The sequence below is a fragment of the Lissotriton helveticus genome, chromosome 1_2 (assembly GCF_964261635.1).
Source record: "Lissotriton helveticus chromosome 1_2, aLisHel1.1, whole genome shotgun sequence".
NCBI lineage: Eukaryota > Metazoa > Chordata > Amphibia > Caudata > Salamandridae > Lissotriton > Lissotriton helveticus.
The window spans coordinates 146,981,924-146,995,511 of NC_136058.1; the positions used below are offsets into that span (position 1 = coordinate 146,981,924).

A 13,588-nucleotide genomic window follows, 5' to 3' on the forward strand; every position below is an offset into this window, starting at 1 on the left:
AATGTAATAGGATGAACGTCCACATCTGCCTCCACATACAGTCCTCTCTGGTCTACCTCCAAGACTGCTCCATGGGTACAGTCTTCCTCCCCACTTAGGCACCATCATTGAAACTGGTCTGGATCAAATTAATCAAAAGCTTCAATGAAGGGCATCTGCTGGTAGACTCAATTCCCCTGTGGAATTATCGGAGGTTGGGGAACTTGCACTTGTAGACTCAGACCCCCTCAGTGTAAAGACCTGGGCCTTGTCACAGTAAACAGATCAGATGCTGCTGGATCATAAAGCTAATTTCTGACTTCAATCCTAAAATGAATTTTGATACGAACTGTCTCATATCCTTAGAATCTAACGTATCCAATCCACTGTGCTGCTTAAAGGCTTGTAAAAGCCTTTCATTGTAAGCACGTACTGATTCCTTGGGCTCTTGAGTAGTCCGATCTATTTTTACCCAATCAATGTCTTGTGGGGAAATCTTGGACTGTAACCATGTAATCACCTGCTCAAACTTTTTCATAACTATAGGTGAAGGTCCATGCGTTAATGGGTCTCGCTCAGGTTCAGTAGATGGCCATTCAAGAGCAATTTTACAAGATGACCACAAATCACTTGATACCACAATATCGAACAGAGTATTCAAATCAATCCACAGTACTTTTGACATCTTGACAAAGCGATCAACTTGCTTATACCACTCAAAAGACTTTTCCCTCAGCCAAGGAAAATCATTTGTAAATGCTGCCAAATCACCCATGCTCCAGGGCCAATGCACATACCCTCCGCTTGGTACCTCTTGCAATGGCTAACCCTCTACTCCTGGAGGCGGCCTATCTCCTATTCCTATCTTGGCCCTCTTTTTCTTGGACCACCTTTCCTCCCACTTGTTTAGCATGCTTCATGCACGTATCCCTATAATCAATTCTCGAATGTGGGTCTTCAATCCTATGATTTTTCTCTACTAATTCTTGAACACTGTAATTTAACCTACGACCTCCCTGTAACATTTTGGTTCTAGAAAATCCACATCATACCTCTGTGCCAATTCGCTCACTTTCTCATGGGCCTTCTTTGCCTTATGGGTAACATCCTTTGCCACAAACAACAGCTCATCCTGTTCATAAAGTTCTTTCCTTTCCAGGTGCAAATTTCCGCTTATGATCTCATCCACTTCTACCTTTAGCTTACTACATCTAACACTTTTGCCTTTACTTCATCGTTGATCGTTCCCTGACTTGATGCACTGCTCACCTCTTTGCTTTCCTGTGCTGATTTCAGCGGGGATTTTCTTCTGTTGTATGCTGTAGAGCGTACTGACTCCCAGGAGTTCCCTGATCGATCCCTCCTGCCGTTATCCTCCCTGTGGGTCCCCAGACTGGAGGTTTTCACATCCTCAAGTCCGAAAGTGAGTCTGCCAATAGCACTGATCTTAGTGCACTAGACCCAATGGGCCCTCTGGAAGAGTCTGCCGTGCCTGGCAATGGGGTACTAGCTTCTTCACATACCAAATATGGACCATTTCCACATTTCCTAATCCTTTCTCCTACTGCGGACCGTGCTGGACTACTGTTCTTTACCTGACCTGGATCATACACTGACACTATTAGACCAATGGTGACCGGTACCATAAGGGCTTCTGGTGACCGCGTAGTAGCATTAACTCCACTCATCTCTGTGCCCCCTAATGCTGGCATCCCTGATCCTTCCATTCCTGTTGAAATCTTTCCCACTACTCTTGCACTACGGCTTGCCAGCGGTTCTCCCGTTTTCTCCATGAGTGCTCACCTTGCCTCATCTGACTCTGGATAGTATGGCAGAGACGCTCTGCTAATAACCTATCTAGCAAACTGCCATCAGTGTCACTATCATCCTCTTCCTTCCTCTTCAAAGAGTATCCTGTTTTCACTATTAATGGGAATAGCCTCCCTCCCTCGATGGTGTCTACCCTCCAACTGTGCGGCCCATCGCACATCCTGATATGCCTTTATCGCTCTCTTCATCCTTCCCTGACTACGCTCTCTGCTCTTTGTCTGTGCTGCTCTCATCATCATCAAATAACTTTATTCGATTCACAAGAATCATAAAAGTGGACCATACACATATAAAACAATTTAATAAAAATGTATTAAAAAAATTGGGGTGAGTTCATATCAAAGTCCTCAGTTTTAAAAAACAGTATGTTTCTGTGCTGCTCTCATCCATGCATCATGTGCCTCAAACTGTGTCAGTCTAGGCGGAGGTCGCAATGAAGCCATCACTCCACTCCACTGGTACAGCACCTCCAATCTAAATGAACCATAACATGGGAAAGCCAAATCACCATCCTTTTCGGTAATCTTATGCCAATTTTGAAACCAAACTATGGTATGGAGTCTTACAATTGTGGCCATATGTGCTGTGGTATCCTCGAGTGGCTCCTCCTCACCCACTCGAGTCACTACTCCTCTGTCTCTCCTACAAAGGTCTCATAACACCCTAAAACATCGCAGGATTGAATCAAGTTTTTTTGCCCACAAAATATTTTTGTTTCAACTTCCTGCTGACAATCCACCAAACCCAGCGCAGCTTTACACCAACCGACCTATCGCAGTGCGGCACACTTCGACGTCACTTCTCCTCCTCACACAGCAGCTCACCCTCCTTCACAATCTTACTTTACGCATTCACACACTTCATACTAACTCCACTGTGAACTGTTGTATCCGCCGTACCGTCACTCTTCGTCGCTCTCTGACAAAGTCCGCTGTCCTCCACTCTCGGTTGGTCCTTTGCGCTCTCATCCTTTGGGCTCTTCAGGGCTCTATGGCTAAACTTACCCTAACTTTTGTAAATGTTCCCCTCATTCCAAGAGTTAACCATCCAACAGTTCTACCAACTGAAGGAGCCTGGTTCCCTCTCATCAATGTACTCTGGAACCCACAACTTTTGTACCTGCTTTAGAAGAATAGAGAGTTGAAATAACTCATTTGGTCAGACTCACAGGTTCAAAGAATCATGACTCCAAAGAATAACAGACTCCATATTTTGAATTTAGTGGGTTTAATACAAAGTCAAAAATAACTGATCATACAGGCACTTCAAGACGAGGGTGTAGAAGTGTAATGAGTGCCTCCACGACTAGATCAGTCTTCATTGGAGATTCGCAAGTAAAAAGCATTAGTCTGTCCCTACTCTACCACTATGTGACATCCCTACTTAACATTTTCCCAGGCAAGTTAGGAAAAAGGTGACAGCGCATGAAGACTTCCTAAGAAGTGCACTCATGTTGAATGAATCATGTAGCATAACGCTACAGAGCTCGTTCTAAGATGCTCCTTCCTGCTCCATCGCTCTCCTCTCTTCTCCTACCTCAATCCCCGAGGCACTGTCCCTAATTCAAAAACACCAAATCCTAGACACGCCCATTGGGTAACATTCGATCACCTCATCCCGCTAGGCGCCTCCTCATAGGTAGTTTTCCATTTAGTTTCAATACTCCCTGCTCCTGGCTTGATGACCTTGATTCCCAGGCCTTCTCCAGTGAGAAATAACACCGTTCCACATTATCACCACTCCTTGTACGAAAGTATCCTCTCCTCCCCAAACCTCACTCCTAAAACAAAAGCATTATTCTAATTAACAAGGATGAATTTCTCCACCTGCAACAGAAAAGTGAGAACAGAACAATTACAACGTGCACATGAGATTCAGCTTTTTAATCCTCTATGAGAGCTGTCAGGGAGAATACATTTAAGGCCTACAGAAACCAGCCAACATAGGAGTGAGGCACATAGGCCTTATGGAAGTCATGCGTAAATGTACAGTCTACTAAGCATTTCTAAAGCAACACGCTACATGAGCACATTAAATACGTAAAAATTGTAAGCCTCATACACAAATGCTACACGTTAATATTTTCAGCTAAACATGCCGGAGTACAGACATTGATATGGTGCATGCTTGAATCAATGCATTACATTTCATAAATGAGCTTCATTAGTCAAATATAAAACAGACACTAAGATTTACATTGTTCATGGCACCGCGGCCACGTGGATTTCTCCACATTATACAGAATATTTCTATCATTTTACCTTTTCGTATTATTACATGCTAATGACTAAATGTTAATACGACAAAAATAAATGCAGGTGCAAACTACTTGTGATTATGATGCACCTCTACAAATGAAAAGATCACAATCGCGCTCTATCAAAGTTAAGCATTACATCATAACTTGTCATTATGTAGATGTCTGTGTAAAATATTGGTCTTCAGACAATCCGTTTTAAATAGTCAAACCAATGTCTTAGACATGCACCATCACATATCCTTTCCGGAGAGAAAGGCATCACCCCAATACAGAGAGTAAATGCCGTGGGGACAGTAGGAGGTTGAAAAGCAGGGCAGCTCGGGAGCTGCAGGAGTAAAACCAGGTTACTCTCCCAGCTCTTCCCCCGCTGGTGACCTCTGAGCACACAGACGGGCAGTGCACGGCATTCTGTGCAGCAGCCGCTCCCTTTCACAACTCCTCCCAGGCGGCTCGTGAATCAGAGGAACCAGAATGACTAGTATCCAGGAAGAGGCCCCGGCGTGAAGGAAAGGCTGCAGCTGAGGCGTGAGAGCGAAGGCTCCGAAGTGTCCTTGTCATAAAATGGAGGAGGCAGACGATATAGACATCGAGACCCTGATCGACGGGATGGAGTACATCCCGGGGCACTTCCACCTGGAAATGAACCTAAACTTCGAATCCTGCACCCCGGTGCACTTCCGGCGAAGGGACATCATGCTGAAGAGAGACAGCCTGCAGGTGCAGCTGGAGTTTGAAAGCGGCCCCCAGCAGTACGCCATCAGGAACCTGCTCGGCATCTTCGCCTTCTACCTCGAGGACTTCGACGAAGCCAAGGAGATCTTCGTCAACATCAGCCAGGAAGACCCGAACAACCTCAACGCCTGGGCCAACCTGGCCTACGTGTACGACCGGCTGAACAAGGAGGAGGAGGGGTCCGCGTGCGCGGAGAGGCTGTCCCAGCTCATGGGCCTGGAGGCGGAGGGGCGCGCGGAGGGGGGCGCGCGGCTCCGCACGGCGCGCTGCCTGGCGGAGCAGGGCTACGCATACGCCTTCGACGTGGGATTGGTCAGCGAGGAGGACCGGATGGACAAACTGACCACTGGCATCCACCTGTACGACAAGGCCCTGGCACACGGGCGGCAAGAGGTCAGTGGCATTTCTAGTCAGGATGATGAGTGGAACAGCCCAGTGATGTTCATTCGTTGATATTTGATTTGCTGCTTCATTGCCTGATTAGCCTGGGTAAAAAGAATATCATAGTCATTCATAAATTTTTTGATTTTGTATTGCTTTGTTACCTGATTAGCTGTGACGAAAGTAAAAAAAGGTTGTTTATGAAATTAGGAGACAAAATGTACTGCAAAATGAAACAGGTAATTTATGTCAGTGTGGAATTACCATTACTTGGGGTCCCAGTAAATTCGTGAGCAAAATTGGATTTTTTGGGGGATTAACACGCATGAATCTGATTTACTGTGATGATTTCTGCTGTCTTTCCATGGTATTCCATCTTCTTGCAGTAGAATGAATCTCCATGTGAAACACCAGCTTACTGCGTAACCATATTAAGCAATGCTCAGTGCTTATACAAACCCCCCCAAATAAATCAGGCATCGACGATTGTTCAAGCAGAATTTTTTGCAATTCACCCTTAAACGATACTCCCCAGAGGTGAGAAATCAGTGGTTTAAGTGGGCGTGATCTATTGGCTTTTTTATACTTACAAAAACAGTTTCCCTACTTGTTGTTAAAAAACAATTCTCTAACCGTTAATGCCGACCTTGCGGCCTCTCTCCCTGAAAGCGCAGGGAAGGGGGTCAACTGTACCGTGAATACAAGGCAGAGCAGACAGCTATAGCGCCACAAGCCTTCTGGCCAGAGTGCCAGTTATTTGAAAGACATTAAATGCGTGCAATTGGTTAATTAGTAAATCTACAGGCTGCTTGGGAAAGGGTATATTTAATCGATGGAGCCATTTTAAGCTTCATGGTGACAAAGATGTATTCTTTTCCGAAGGTAATGTAAGAGTGTTACCAGCTGAGTTAGTTTCCACAAGATGCAGTCTGACTCCATATTATTACATTTATATATTTTGGAAGCACTTGGAGACGCCAAATCAGTTTGCACAATCCGTCGCAGTTTATCCTATATCTTATACTGTGAATAATATGATTTTAAACTATTGACTTGCATATTCCAGGTGATTTCAGTTGCATGCTGAGACCTTGTAGCACTATAAATGCACAAGTCAATATTCTACACCCTGTGTCAAGCATGATTCCATTCTGTTCCTCTTGAGTTACACACAGACTTCTACAATGATCCACAGACTTCTACAAAGATCCCATTAACCAACTGAGATTGAATAACGTAATAGAAAGCATTTCCATAAATTAAAACAACCTGTAATTATTTGTCATTTAAGGTGTGTGTGTGTTTTATGTTATATAAATTTTCCTGAAGGTAACATGCAAACAAAATAGTTTACAATAATTTGTTTTTTTTAACCAGGCCTCTGACCCCTGTAGTAGATTCCCTGATTCTACCCAATTGCATTCAAGATCACAGTTCCCATACTTTATTTATGTACTTCAACCACTGCTAGAATTTTTCTGCTGTCTCAACCAGTGCTTGATTTGTAAAAAAATAAAAAAATAAGTGCAGGGTGCAAAGTTTTTAATAGACGCCCACTTCCAAATGCTGGGATTGCTACATGCCAATGTAGCCTAGCCTTGTTTACGCCTCATGTCTCTTTCTTCCATCACCCTATACTTCCTTTTGATATATGGTACTATAAGTAATTTTTTTATCCAGGGCGTAGCTAGAGCTTGTGGCGCCCGGGGCTACCCCTCAGATTGCCGCCCCTTGGGGGGGGGGGAAGGGGTGCTGGGGAAAAAGGATGGTGAGCACTTGAAAGATGTCCGAGTCTCCGAGGAGAGACACGTAGTATTGCTGCTAACAGTTACCTCGATCATGAAAGTTACATTTAGTTATTTATAAAGTTTTATATAGCGCGAACTTGAACCCGAAGGATATCAGAGCGGGATGTATGACATTACAACGCATGCTTTTACATCGCATGCCTTTACAACGCGGTTTTTACAACGCAAACCTTTACAACGCATAGCGCTTTGGGGTGCTGGATAGTGAATAGTTTAATTTACTATTCCAACTCCAGTCCCCGTGGACACTAGGGAAGGTGTTGGATAGTAAATTAAACTTATTCCCTATCCTAGAGCGCCCCCCAGCGCAATGCGCTGTAATGGTTTGCATTGTAAAAATTGCGTCGTAAAGGCACTGCGTGGTAAAAGTTGCGTTGTAAAGGATGTTTCCCATCAGAGCGCTTTACAATTTGAGGCAAAGGTAACAAATCAGAACATTAGTCTAACATGAGGAATCTAATGGGCATTGAGATGTTTACTCCTCTCAAAAGAGAAACTAGATGTCCTTTTTAAATTGTGGTGGTCTTTTGTGCAATATAATGCTCTAGAATCAACAGTAAAAGATTTGTAGGGCTGTCCATCTTTGTAACTAACTTCTGGAGCTACTGAGCGCACTATGCGACCCGCCGCATACATTAAATCTAAAATGTCTCCAGAGTGCATGCAGTTCTCATAGTTTATTAACTCGTCCAAGTAAGTTAACTGTGTAGGGGGCGGTGCACCGGACCCGGGGACTCTCACCATACTGGTGTGGCATTTAGAAATACTACAGCCAGCTGGGTGTCTCACAGCCCCTCCTGAAGCCTGCCCAGCAATCATTGCTGTAACACATGTCATGTGCGGATTGCGGCGGCTGGAGTCGGTGAGTCAGCTGACTCTGATTCATTTATGGTACAGGCCTGAGGCAGCTTAGCTCTGTGTTAGGACCATCACATCCGGTTTAGGGTCCTATGGTTCTGCAGTCTAAACGCTAGTCCTTGCTCTTCTTGGTATTCATTCTTAGAAGAGCCACGTGACCTGTTTTAGAGATGTCCGATTTTATTGTTTTGTAGTGGTGGCATCTGAGGCTGATATTAGTAGTTATTTGAAACGTCTTACATTCCAGATTACAACATTTGCTTATGAATAAGGTGGCCCCTGCAGTGCAGCTTTACCGACTACGTTCACAACAGTCCATGAGATGAACCTTTTTCCATCACATTCATTTTTTGCATGATCCCGACTTGGACAACACCCACCACATGGTTAAAGTGATTTGTTTTATTCTCCTTGTTTTAACATGCTCCTCTTTTATTTTTGCCTAATTAGCATTATTTTCGCCTTTTTCCTTATTAGTCAATACATTATTCTATCCAAAATTCACGAGTTTATTATACAAGCAGCATTGTACACGGGCAGCAATTAAATAGCAATAGAATAAAACACATACTTCCTATCGACACTTTTATGAAATATGTAAGTATGGGCATGGTCTTCAAAGCTTTGTCATGTGAAGTGATGCCCACCCTCTTTCATAGCTGCCAAGGTTTCAGATTGCTAGTAGGTGTGACATGATTTTGATAATTTAGTTCGTAATTGTGAGTCAGCCATCTCGGGCATTTGCGGCAGTTTTAAGATCTTATCAGAGTTTCTCTATGCTCAAGTGAGTCTAATTTCCAATATTTATAAGTTTCCCTCGTCTTCATTGTATGATATTCTGCTTGCAAGTCAGTGCCACTCATAGTAGTTGAAATCTCACTCATAATTGCACTGAAATTATGAAGATTCACAGTCACACATAGCGATTTGAAACTCAGCTATCAAGCCCCACCACCCTGGTATGTCTGCACCCATCTCTGGACTCGACTCAACCCCCCCCCCCGCTGCGACCTACTCTCTCTCACCTCAATTATGTTGGTGTGTGTCGCGCAGAGTGCCGCCCGCCCGCAGCCACAGCCCACAGCACAGAGAGAGACAGTACTGTAAAGCGCTGAACAGGGCAGGGCTGCAGGGCCCCGGCCAGGCCAGGCAGGAAAAATGGTGGTGGTGGTCTCCACAGTCACTCCTCGACACGACAGGAGGGGCTGGGGCGGTGAGCGCGCAGCCGCAGCGCGTAACGCGTCACACTGGCTCAGCTGGCTGGCTACGGTGCGGCGGCGAGAGGGTTGGCCCAAAATGTTACATGGCCGTCATTGGTTGCGGCTGTGCGCCCGCGCACGCTACCTGATTGACGGCCCTGTGAGCGAGGCTGGGAGGTGGGGGCCCTGAGTTGATGACGTGATTGCATTGCTTCGAATCGGAAGTGGAATCAACCGACATACATTTATAATTAAATGCATGGTGTGCTTAAATCAGAATGGGAGATGGCTGTCACTGTCCCGTCCGACGGGTGTCACGGCCGGCCCACGGGTCAAAACTCAAAGTGTCCTGGTACCGTGATTATTTGTAAAGCAGCGCTGCACCACCAGCCACGGGCCACCGCGCCGCCCTACAGTCACAGCTCACAGGCCTCCGCGGCCACAACGGGCCTCGGCCGGGCCTCCTCCAGTCAGTGAGTGAGAGTGCCGGCTCGCCCGCGCGGCTGCCTCAGCTGCCTCAAAAAAGGTGCCGCCTGGGGCAGACCAGCCCATCCTAGCTACGCGTTTGCCTGTTTGTTACTCTTTACATATCTGTACAGCATGGCTAAAAAAACAGATAAAGCTAAATGAGCCCTGGTCCCCCAAAATGGAGTGTTTGTGCCCACCACATACACAAATTAAGCATTGGTCAGTAATGCCATATCATGCACTTGTAAAGTTGTTTTAAAAATGGTTGAATGAAGAATGCAGGGAGAATGAGGGTCAAAATGAACTGATAAAGTAGTGTGAATGTAGTGTCAGACAGCTGTGAATAAACAACAGAAGTGTGGACTGAAAGAAATCCACATTTATCACTTTGAGAAACAGTATCCATGGAGGTCCTCCAAACACATTAAGCAGAAAGCAAGCAAAGTAATAACATTGTCACGTCGACTGAAAGTAGTTACGGCAATTGTCTCAGACTTCAGCTGTGCATCACTTTAGTTATTACTCTTCTACTATATTGATGTGATACCATCACTTAAAAAAAATGTAGACACTGTTTAATCGATAAGTGAATATGATAATGTATGTCGTCTATGTATACCCCTCTTTTGGGCTTAGTTCAGTATTCCAATTTTATTGTTACCTTAGGAATCTCGCATGGTGAGGCCGTTGAGTAACGTACAACTGTAGGCAAACACTATTGTAGCTTTACAATGTGCGTAGTGTTGTATTAAAAGGTACGCATTTTTTAATGTAGTAATAACTCAGTCCCTGTTGGATTTTTAAAGGCCTGTTTGTTGTACGTCATTCATCCAGTAGCCCTTGGATATCCAATGTGTGGGTTTCTTCCCATCAAAGCAATAGGCCTCTTTGAAAACGATGTGTGCGGAAACACTGTGCGGTACATGGGGGCATATTTACAAGGGCATTGCACCACCGGAGCAGCACTTTTAACGTCGCGTTAGAATGTGACGCTAAGCCACTTTGGATGGCTTAATGCTGCATTGTAAATATCATACCCTTTCACGCAGATTTCTGTGTCAAAGGGGTGTGCTTTGGGTGTTGCTGTGGACATTTCACCACAACACCCATTTCTTTTTGACACTGCCCCATATTTACAAGGATCTGTAAATCTGAGGAAGCACCAAAAACTAATGCCATTAAAAAGCAGGTGTTAGAGCGGCGCAACGAGGAGAAATGCTTTTATTTCTCCTCATTTTTTGCCCTTTCTATGTGTGCTGCATTCTGCAGTACAAATAGGAGTAAATCGCCTTTAATGATTGTTTATGTGCAGGAAGGTGTCCCTTCATGCACATAAACAATCAAGTCTGCAACTTAGGCATCCTGGCACAAGGGTGTCTGCGTTGGCGCGAGGCATCTTTTTTAGTGCCAGCAGAAGAGAAAACACAGGGTTTGGTCGTATTCTTGTGAATAAAGCGCATCCCTGCGTTTTTGACATGATACAGCAAGGCGCTGGTAATTTGTTTGCAGGGCCACGCTGCGTCATTTCTTAGTAAATATTCCCCATTGTTTCAAGAAATACATTGGTTTTGGTAAAGTTTTCTCACGAAAGAGACTGCAAGGCTTCCAACCTGCATGTATTATGCACATGTATTTAGTGGACCAAGCGTGGACTCGGGTTTGATCACTGAGCAGTTATCCTGAAACCCTTACTGGTGGTCCACAAATCGAGCAAACATATTTAATTTATTGCCTTTACATAAGTAACAGCAGGTGGCCCTGCAAATATCGCACTAATCAATGTTTTGGCGGATAATCGTGTTTTTTATTTGATAAATTTGTATTTATCTTAATTTCTCTGAACTAAATATATCCTTGCCATAATGCAAGTCAAAGTGCAATGCAGAAATCTCATGCTGTTTTTTTAATAATGGATGGTATGATATTGCATCCTCACGTTAGTACTGTCCAGAATTAACGCATTTCCGGGTTTGATTTCTGTATCCCGGTATCAGAGTTCAGGGCGTATTTCATCGTCAGTCATACCTACTGCAGCTGTTCAATCAAAGGTGGGCACCTCGGCCTACACAAGCCAAAAGATGCAGTATCTCCCAGATGAGCTGTCTTGCTGTGCACACTTGTGTGTCTAGGCACCCTAGAACTAGTTTGGCAAAAACGATCACTGCCCTCCAAACTGAGGGGCATAGTTCCAAGCCCCTAGCGCCACATTTTTTGACACTTCGGTGGCACTCTATGAAAGCTCCAATTTACATAGCACGCTAAGCCACTTTGTGTGGCTTAACACAGCCTTATAAATATGGCCTTCTGCAGCAAAGGGGCGTACGTACCATGGGTGTTGCTGTGGGCGTTCCCGGCAACACCCATGGCTTTCTGACACTGCTCCAGATTTACAAGGATCTGTTAATCGGAGGCAGCGCCAGAAACAAATGCCTTTCAAAAGAAGGTGTTAATGTGGTGCAATAAGATGAAATACTTTAATTTCTCCTCGTTTTGTGCTCTTTCTATGCGTGCTGCCTTGTGCAGCACACTTAACAGGAGCAAAATGCCATTAATGATTGTTTTTGTGCAGGAAGGTGTCCCTTTCTGCACTAATACAATCATCCCTGCTATGCAGGCCCCCTTGCACCAAAGTACAAAAGTGCCTGCGTTGGCGCTAGGCAGCTTTTGTATCAGGGGTGAGCACAAGGATGCACTGTATTCTTGGTAATACAGGGCATCCCTGCATTTTGAAAATGACGCCGCTCGGTACGGCAGAATTGCTTGCGGCACCTCGCTGCACCATTTTCATGTAAATATGCCCCAGGCTTTTGAGTGCACTGCCAATTTCACTGTTTTTATCCTGGGGCCAATGTATTTCTGCAGCATGGGTTAATCTAAAATCTATTTTGGATCTGTTTTTGGCACCAGTGCAAAGCTTGTAATATGAAATCTGCTCAGATTCTCTAGGTAGGAGCTCAATACGTTGAGCCTTAGAGCGCCTTGACTCCCCACACCGAATATGGGAAGTTTGCCAGGGTCAAACTGGGTCACGTTTTCCACTTTGACCTGACTTCCCCGATGTAAACTTTGCATACTCACAGGCCCACACATCTGGGCTGCTTCCCAGTGACTGGGAAATGGCTGCATGTGAATTCCAGGTGTGGCGAATATGCGACAGGTGATGGAGCAGAAGAGACTGTGTAAGGGGGCAGCCAGAGCAATGGAGATGGTGTGCAAGGGGGCTACAAAGGCAAGGGGCTAATCAGGGTTTTTTCGTCTTGGAGACTCACAAATATCACCTGGATAGCAGTGCCAGTCCGTGTGCTGCTTCTTACGAAAGTAGGAGCTTTTTTTGGCTTATTACGCACCACTCAAGAAGGATGCGAAGTAGATGACTTAGTTTTTGCATCAAAGCAAGCGATATCACCTCACTCCTGAGTAATAGATGTATGGACTCACCACTCCCTCACAGTGATTCACATCCTACATTGTCTTCACTGGCTTTGAGTGGAGGAGAGCATCAAGCGCAAGAAACTGACTACAGTCTTTTTTTTCCAATAAAGAGATTTGACCTTTCTAGCTATAAATCAGTCACTGTACACAAACCACCTAGAAGGAATACATCCTCTGGAACAAGAAGACTAGTCTCACCCAGAGTGAAAATGCCCATGTTTTGGGGCTTCATAGGACGAATAAAACTGTGCAATTGATCATTTTGACACCCTACATCTAGCTGAAGAGATCAAAGAGCAGGAGTAAATAACAAGAGTTTCCACTGTGGCGGCATTGATGGTTAGATGGTACACCACTATATCAGCTGTGCAGATATGTGCTGCCCCTCTAAGCTCAGCTTTATCACCAGTTTTTGTAAGTGCCTACATAAGACTAAAATGCTTCTGTTATTTTAACTTCACATCAGGTAACACAAAAACATACGATGCTACTAGGCTTAATTGTAAGTCATACAGAAGTTAAATTGTTATGGTGGTGCTTTAACATTGCAGATCTTTTGCACTGTGAACGTCCAGTGCATAAAGCCCCACTTGGATTAAATGACCACTTAATTGCAGGGTGCTGCAAGGTTACTAAGAAGA

General features: G+C 44.7%; 1 protein-coding gene across 1 annotated transcript in view; it reads left to right on the forward strand.

Moving 5' to 3' along the window:
* The first annotated feature begins 4,526 nt into the window (after positions 1-4,526).
* TTC22 (tetratricopeptide repeat domain 22) overlaps positions 4,527-13,588 on the forward strand; it is a 154,290-nt gene continuing 145,228 nt past the window's right edge. Inside the window, exon 1 of the mRNA XM_078670243.1 lies at positions 4,527-5,194. Coding sequence (XP_078526369.1) covers positions 4,631-5,194 — 564 coding nt within the window. The 5' untranslated portion in view covers positions 4,527-4,630. The remainder of the gene's footprint in view (positions 5,195-13,588) is intronic.